Below are 8,652 nucleotides of genomic sequence, written 5' to 3' on the forward strand. Positions count from 1 at the left end.
GCCGCGGAAAGGACTCTTGCGCCCATTGTATATTCTCCCGGCTTGGCCTCGGCCGAAGGTCCAGGCCGGTGAACTTTCCGCCTCCCCGCCGCGGAAAGGACTCCTACGCCCGTTGTATATTCTCCCGGCTTGGCCTCGCCCGAAGGTCCAGGCCGGTGAACTTTCCGCCTCCCCGCCGCGGAAAGGACTCTTGCGCCCATTGTATATTCTCCCGGCTTGGCCCCGCCCGAAGGTCCAGGCCGGTGAACTCTCTGCCTCCCCGCCGCGGAAAGGACTCTTGCGCACATTGTATATTCTCCCGGCTTGGCCTCGCCCGAAGGTCCAGCCCGGTGGATTTTTCGTCCCGGACACGAAACACCCATCACAACCCAAGGATTGTGTCCCGTATTGGGGAAGTCGTCTACGGATCCTACCTCCCTCGCCTTCGGTGAAGACTCGGCCCTCAAAAATCATCCGTTTCCCCCGTGGAACGGAACCCCTAGTCCGGCGTTTCGGTGAATTACAAATATTCTTGTAAAGGACTCTGGTACTCGACTGAGATCTGTACCCCGGCCAAGAAAACATCCTTACAAGTGGCGCCCGAACAGGGACACCGAGACTAGCTTGGGATTTACCTAAGTGGCCTAAAGACCCACTGAGAAAGACAGGAAGAGTTACCCGGAGAGTCGAGATACGACGACTGGCTCAGCACAGCGTCAGGAGGAATTAGGAGTATTTGAGAAGAAAGTACGCCCTGGAAGACAAAACGATGAGTTCTCCTAAGGGATCAGATGGTGAGTACGAAGAAGCCGATTTTATTAAAAACCCTGGTGTAGGAGTTCGCTGGATTTACGCCCGCCGAATAGACGAGCTCAACTCCCTTTCCGATGAGTTCGGATTCAAAGCTGATGGTACCGTCGAAGAGACCAGGAAAGCGTTCGCTAACCTGGTCAACTCAGGATCCTTTCCACAACGGGTGTGGAATCGACTAGCCGAGTTGCAGGAACTGTATAGCAGTCGGGCCCCGAGTCCTGTCCCATCATGGAAGAAGGACGAGACCGACCAATTCACGGAGTCCCTCCGAGTCCCGATCGTTCCCGACCCTGCGCCGGTTGAGATCCCCGGCCGTCACCGAGGGGTACACCCCGGAACATCACAAGGCCTCTGGGAGCCGCCGACAGATCCCCGCGTGGTCCCGAATCCACAGGGACGGGATGCCCGAAGTAATACGACTTCCGCCCAGCATTTGCTTCCCGAGAAGATCCATAAGTGGAACCTGCGGTTCGACGGCAGCGCAGACCCGTTGGCGCTCATAGCCGCACTCGAGGAAAAGATGACGACGTACAGGATAAACCCGGAAGAGATTCCTCGGGCTTTGTCCGAAATTCTTGAGGGCCCGGCGGCACAGTGGTTTCGCACTTGCTATCTACACTCCGCCTCTTGGAGAACTTTCCGGAAGGAATTCCTAGATTTGTTCCTACCCCCGCGATACTTCGAAAGTTTGGTGGACGAGATACGGACGCGCGTGCAGATGAAAGGAGAGTCTTTCAAAACATACTTGATCGAGCTCATGACGAAGATGCAACAGGCTGGATACCGAGAAGGGGAGGAGTTATACCGAGCGTATGAAAACATGGCCCCAGAGTATCGACTGTATATCAAGCGCAGCGAGTTCATGACGCTGAAACAGTTAACCTGCATGGCTACCGAGTACGAGAGTGTCAAACAACTCGAGTCGACCCGAAATAGAACCCCGGGAGCGACGACCGAAAGCGACGAGGGATCGCAAATTCGACGGCCGCCCAATCCCTTCCGGGACTCGGAACCTACCACACCGACGGGACACGCGACTCACCGAATGATCGGCCAGGGGTCCTCCCGAGTAGACGCGCAGAGGGCTTGCAACCGCTGCGGTGAGAACGGACACTTTCGCCGAAACTGCCCTAACCCACGTCGCGACTTCTGTTGGGACTGTGGCCGAGTGGGAGTCTTAAATGTAGAATGCTGCCGCCGAGACGCTTCGGGAAACGGAGGACGTCTCCGCCGGAACTCGGGTACGGCAGAGACACGCGAAGCAGCGACCCGACATCAACCCAACCCCCGTTAAGGATACACGGTGGGCTCATCACGGCTACAATAAAGGTCGGAGGAAAATGGGTCGACGCCACCGTCGACACGGTGGCGTCGAGGAGTTTCGCCAGCGAAAGCTTTACCAACCTGGCCGCCAGTGCAGGTGAGGTTCGGGATGTCGTCACTAGAATAGCGTTGGCCGATCGGTCATGTCTGGACGTGACGAAGTTATGGCGAACCCCGGTCACGCTGGCGGGAACTACAGTGCTCTTGCCCATGTTGGTGATGCCCACCATGTTGGATCGGGTGATACTTGGGATGGACTTCCTCAAGACAGCAGGAACACGTGTGCATTGCGGGGAGGCCACCCTTGAACTGCAGCCGGAACCCCAAGTAGCAGGAGACCCGTTGTTAACCCCGGTGCTCATGCCCTGGAGGGACAAACGAAGGGAAGCGGTATACCCGGGCGAGTCTAGAGTCCAGTTGGGTACTGCCAGTCAAGGAGAAGTGGAGGTTCTCGGCCCCGCGCCGAAACGGGCCGCGACCGCACCAAACGAGGTCGAGGTATCTGCCGGGACGGAGGCAAAGCAACACGACGAGGAACAACAGATTACGCCTTTGAGTCCGAGGCAAAAGGGCTTTATCGACCGAGAGGTAGCGTTGTTCGAGATCCTACAAGGAGTTTCCCACGTCGCTGAACATCGTATCGTCATGCGCGACGATAAACCGCTGAAGCTGAGGTACTATCCCAGGAATCCGGCGATGCAGCACGACATCGACACATCGAGCCTTCCAGGAGCCCACACAGCGCGCCGATCGTGCTGGTGAAGAAGAAGGCAGGCGATTGGCGCATGTGTATCGACTATCGACAGTTGATCGCGCACTCAGTGCCCGACGCCTACGCCGTCCCGAGGATCAATCACATCCTGGAGAAGTTACGTCACGCCCGGTACATTTTCACGTTAGATTTGAAAAACGGCTATTGGCAAATCCCCATGGCGCGAGATAGTCGCCAATACACGGCCTTCACGGTCCCGGGCAGGGGATTATACCAGTGGAAGGTAATGCCCTTTGGACTGCACTCTGCCGGTGCCACGTTCCAACGGGCGCTCGATAGCGTCGTCGGGGCGGAGATGGAGCCAGTAGCGTTCGCTTATTTGGATGACATCATCGTCATCAGTGCCACGGAGGAACAACACTTCGCTAATCTCGCCGAGGTTTTCCGTAGACTGCGGGCGGCCAATTTGAGAATAAATCCCAAGAAATGTACGTTTTTCCAGCAAAGACTAGTTTACCTTGGGCATGTGATCAGCGGCGAGGGGGTCCAGACGGATCCAGAGAAGGTATCCGCGATTAATGGGTTGAAGACACCCACTAACCTAAAGGAACTCCGCCAATGGATCGGCATGGCATCTTGGTAACGGAGATTCGTTCCTAATTTCGCGACCTTCGTGCAGCCAGTCAGCGCGCTGCTGAAGAAAGGTCGGAAGTGGTCGTGGGGACCGGAACAGCAAGCTGCCTTGGAAGAAATAAGAAGATGCCTGACTACCGCCCCCGTGTTGGGTTGTCCGGATTTCGACCAGAGGTTCATTTTGCAGACCGACGCGAGTGACGTCGGCCTGGAAGCGGTGTTGTCGCAGGGCCAAGAGAAGGTTATCGCGTACGCCAGCCACCGACTGACTCCTACGGAACAGAATTACACAACGACCGAGAAAGAGTGTCTGGCCATCATCTGGGCTATCAGAAAGATGCGGTGTTACCTGGAGGGCTACCGATTCGAGGTCGTTACCGACCATTTGGCTCTCAAGTGGCTAAATTCTATCGAGAGTCCTTCCGGCCGAATAGCGCGCTGGGCATTGTAACTTCAACAGTTCCAATTCGACGTGCACTACCGACGTGGGAGGCTGAACGTCGTAGCCGACACGCTTTCACGGCAGCCCTGCGACGTACTCCAAGGGATGGTCGAGCTCTAAGAACGCTGCGAATGGACCAGGAAGATGAAGGAGAAGGTGCGCGAGGAACCGGAGAAGTTCGCCGATTATACGCTGGAGAACGGCCAACTTTATAGGAACCTGGGTCACTGAGCGGACGACGAGGACTACTTCCCGTGGAAGCTCTGCGTGCCTATTTCCCATAGAGCCCGCGTCCTTTACGAATGTCACGACTCCCCAACCGCAGGACACTTGGGGGTCCGAAAGACGATCACCCGCTTGGCGCAGAGATACTTCTGGCCCGGCATGTACCGCGACGCTAAGCACCATGTGCGGCGCTGCGAGTCCTGCCAGAAGTTCAAGGCCGTTCAGATCAAAGCCGCAGGGAAGATGCTAACCCGGGTCGTAAGGGAGCCCTTCGACATCCTCTGCGCGGATTTTGTAGGTCCTTTGCCCCGGTCGAAGCAGGGGAATACTATGCTGCTGGTTTTCCACGACGTGTTCACCAAATGGGTAGAGTTGATTCCACTTCGGAAGGCTACCGCCGCCGCCGTACAGAAAGCGTTTCGGGAACACATACTTGGGCGAGTGGGTACTCCCCGGAAATTCGTGTGCGACAACGGGACCCAATTCACGAGTCGGGCCCTGAAGGACTATTTCGCCAAGATCGGTGTGGAAATCCAGTACACGGCGCCGTACTGTCCCCAGGAGAATCCCACCGAGAGGACCAACCGCACTGTGAAGACGTTAATCTCTCAGCTGTCAGAGGACGACCAAAGTTCGTGGGATAGCATGCTGCCGGAGATCTCTTTCGCTATTAACAGTAGCGTGTCGGACTCGACAGGGTATAGCCCCGCGTTCCTCGCTCAAGGACGAGAGCTACGCTTGCCGGCGATGTTGTACGACGATCTTACGCCTGAATCGGCGGTCGTACATACAGGTCCCGAAGACAAGGCGTCGCGCCTCCAAGGGATCTTCGATATCGTGCGGTCGAACCTTCAACGGGCATCCCTGGAGCAGGCGAGGCACTACAACCTTCGGAGGCGCGAATGGCGGCCGGCGCTCAAGAGTCAGGTAAGGCTACGACAACATCCCTTGTCGAAAGCGGCTGAGGGATTCGCTGCCAAACTCGCTCCGAAGTACGACGGTCCATATACTGTTGTGAAATTCACCTCTCCGAATCTGGTACGACTGCAGCGCCTGGGAGATCGACGGCGGCGGATCGCCAACATTTCGCAGCTTAAGCCGTACTACGCAGCAGACACCCCCGACACGTTTAACGACAGCATCGCCGGGCCGATCGACCCGCCACGGTAGGCACCCAGAACCACGAAATTAAGTTAAGATCCACACATCCATAGGTTAAGGTTAAAAGAGTCCTTTGTTAGCTACACCGTTAGGCAGGGAGTCCAGAAGGTATGGTTACTCCAATAAGTCAGGACTATTATTTCAGATGGACGACGAGGTGATCGTGTTGAGTGACGACTCAAACGCCACCGAGGCCTTCTACCCCGAGGTGAACCTCGGAGATAGTAGCGAGGAAGGAGAGGAGGAAGAGTTCCTCACTGACGAGGATGTTCCCGACGCACGCTTTGCCGGCCTCCGCGACGGTATGTGGAGTCCCCGACCCGGCGAGTCGCGCCGACGCTATCAGCCGACGTCACCGACTCCGAAGGAGACAGGCCTCTGTTCCGCCGCTGTTTCGTGACACCGCCTCAGCGGGGCCAGGGGACCGGTATTCGGGCTACGTTGCGAGAAGATAGAAGCCTGCCACGCTCCCCCTAGTTGCGCCCACCCGGGAGAACCACTCACTGACTGGGAGAACCAGATGCTGGAGCAGGTCCTCATCGACTTGTCGGTAGTCGACAACCGCGAGCCAATTGCCGATCAGGCCCCCATGCGGGCGCTGGATACAGCCGAAGCGAGTACCCCGGCCGTCATCGCGATGGAAATGGACCCACCAGGGGAAGCAGATGACGACGTGTGCCCGTTGCCGGAGGGTTGGGCCGGAGCTGGTGACCTACTCGGTCTGCCTCGGCGGGTCATCGAGCAGATCAAACAAAAGGCAGCAACCCGGTCCGGCCGCGGACGAAGAGTAAGGATAGCCGTCGGGACAGGTGATCACCGCTACACCGTCACTCTCAAGAGCGACGGCCGCTTCTTTATCGCGCCGCGGGAAGAAAGGGGGGGTGTGACGAGCCCGCCTAGGAGGCGTGTACGCCACATCGCACCACGCCCTTTGTATATTATATATCTATGCAGCAGTTAATCATTTCTAGTTGTAAGAGAAACATTATGAAGTCTGAAGTATAATAAATATTAAGTTGCCACCATTAAGAATAAGGATCATCTAAGTCGCAAACCCGGGATGGCAACGCCGTCCGATATCTAGCCGAGACTCCTAAAATACTAGGAAAGTTAAGAAGTTAGGATCCCGGGAGTAGGAAAAATACTAGAAATCCCGAACACGAGAAAAGGGGAAGAAAGAGAGGAGGGTCTCACAGGGAGGTGTTTCCGGGCTTTTGGACTCGTGATCGACAGAGAGAGTAGACGTGCGCTCTTCGGGAGTTTTCGCCGGGACAGGCATACTTCGACGCCTAACGCAAACTACGTGCGGGCGTTTATTTCCGAAAACGGCTCGGAGCAACGAGGCTCAGACAGTGCTTTTCGTGAGTGATCGTAGAAAAGGAAAAGGCTAGCGGCTATTCAAGAAACGTGACAGTCAAGGTTAGTACAGTTAGGTCCACGTGCGTTCAAAACGGTGTAGCGGACTCAAGAAAACGGTGTATTGGAAATAAAATATTAAAGAGCATCTGAAATTATTCCTCGTGTGTTCTCTTTTCGTAGACTGAGATCAAAGGAAACTAAAACCTAAACCTAACCTCACCTAACCCCGTTCCCAACGGTGTTTTGGACGTGAACGTGGACACCCTTCCCGTTCAGTCCGACGGACACCTCCCGACTCCGAACTACCCGTAGTTAGAGGTTCGAGCGCGGACACCCTTCCCGCCGGACCCGATTCCCAACTAACCGTAGTTAGAGGTTTGAGCGTGGACACCCTTCCCGCCGGACCCGATTCCCGACTAACCGTAGTTAGAGGTTTGGGCGTGGACACCCTTCCCGTTCGGTCCGACGGACACCTCCCGACTCCCAACTAACCATAGTTAGAGATTCGGGCGCGGACATCCTTCCCGCCGGATCCGACCCCCAGTTAACCGTAGTTAGGGACTCGAGCGTGGACACCCTTCCCGCCGGATCCGACTCCCAGTTAACCGTAGTTAGGGATTCGAGCGTGGACACCCTTCCTGCCGGATCCGACTCCCAGCTAACCGTAGTTAGAGGCTCGAGCGTGGACACCCTTCCCGCTGAACCTGCCCCCTTGTTGGTCGTAGTTAGAGATCCGAGCGAGGACACCCTTCCCGCCGGGTCTGTGGAACCGAGCCGTCTCGTGCCCGCTGTATATTCTCCCGGCTTGGCCTCGCCCGAAGGTCCAGGCCGGTGAACTTTCCGCCTCCCCGCCGCGGAAAGGACTCTTGCGCCCATTGTATATTCTCCTGGCTTGGCCCCGCCCGAAGGTCCAGGCCGGTGAACTCTCTGCCTCCCCGCCGCGGAAAGGACTCTTGCGCCCATTGTATATTCTCCCGGCTTGGCCTCGCCCGAAGGTCCAGGCCGGTGAACTCTCTGCCTCCCCGCCGCGGAAAGGACTCTTGCGCCCATTGTATATTCTCCCGGCTTGGCCTCGCCCGAAGGTCCAGCCCGGTGGATTTTTCGTCCCGGACACGAAACACCCATCACAACCCAAGGATTGTGTCCCGTATTGGGGAAGTCGTCTACGGATCCCACCTCCCTCGCCTCCGGTGAAGACTCGGCCCTCAAAAATCATCCGTTTCCCCCGTGGAACGGAACCCCTAGTTCGGCGTTTCGGTGAATTACAAATATTCTTGTAAAGGACTCTGGTACTCGACTGAGATCTGTACCCCGGCCAAGAAAACATCCTTACAATTCGCTCCGAAATGTGAAATATGCAAACATGTACTCAATTTTGGTCCCCACTGTATGCCTTGGGATCATGTTCAACAAACACTAGAGGGCGTAAAGTAATCGAGGCAGTCGCTCAGAGCAACTTAGTACTGCTAAATGATGGCTCAGTTCCCCATTTTAACACACACAAGACTTTTACAAATGTTGATCTCACTTTAACCTCGGCAGTCATCTACCCCTTCTGTAAATGGTCGGCCCTCCCTGACCTTTACGGAAGCGATCACTTCCCGATTCTTACAAATTTAACCCAACAACATAATTTCGCAAAAAATAAATTTTCCCCCAAATACAAAATAGAGTTGGCAAATTGGGATAAATTTAGTTCAGTTTGTGAGAATCTCTCACAATTTCCATCCGATAATAATATCCCATTACAAGTAGCCAAATTCACCAAATGCATAAGAACAGCTGCAATCCTTTCAATACCCGAGACCAAGCCTTACACTTATTCAAAAAAATTTGTTGGTGGAACAAAGAGCTTCAAAAGTTACAAAAAATAAAACAACATTCTTAGCATGTATACAAACATCAAATGAACGACACAAACCTTATTTCTTATAAAAAAAAAAGCCAACGCATATTTTAAAAGAGCCGTTAAAACAGCAAAAAGAAAATCGTTTGAAGCTTTTAC

General features: G+C 55.1%; 1 protein-coding gene across 1 annotated transcript; it reads left to right on the forward strand.

The window, feature by feature from the left end:
- Positions 1-748: 748 nt before the first annotated feature.
- On the forward strand, positions 749-3,911 carry LOC122320067. Its single transcript, XM_043208143.1, has 4 exons — positions 749-1,851; positions 2,088-2,789; positions 2,846-3,392; positions 3,507-3,911. The coding sequence occupies exons 1-4, from the start codon at positions 749-751 to the stop codon at positions 3,909-3,911; spliced, it is 2,757 nt and encodes a 918-aa protein (XP_043064078.1).
- Positions 3,912-8,652: the final 4,741 nt, after the last annotated feature.

This window comes from Drosophila ficusphila, unplaced genomic scaffold (assembly GCF_018152265.1).
Source record: "Drosophila ficusphila isolate 14025-0441.05 unplaced genomic scaffold, ASM1815226v1 contig_414, whole genome shotgun sequence".
NCBI lineage: Eukaryota > Metazoa > Arthropoda > Insecta > Diptera > Drosophilidae > Drosophila > Drosophila ficusphila.

Excerpts from the sequence above, each read along its gene's own strand:
- LOC122320067 (XM_043208143.1), top strand. The coding sequence starts at position 749 with ATGAGTTCTCCTAAGGGATCAGATGGTGAGTACGAAGAAGCCGATTTT. Across the intron at positions 2,790-2,845 it reads GATAAACCGCTGAAGCTGAG|GAGCCCACACAGCGCGCCGA; the intron begins GTACTATCCCAG and ends CGAGCCTTCCAG. Across the intron at positions 3,393-3,506 it reads TCCAGACGGATCCAGAGAAG|CCAGTCAGCGCGCTGCTGAA; the intron begins GTATCCGCGATT and ends ACCTTCGTGCAG.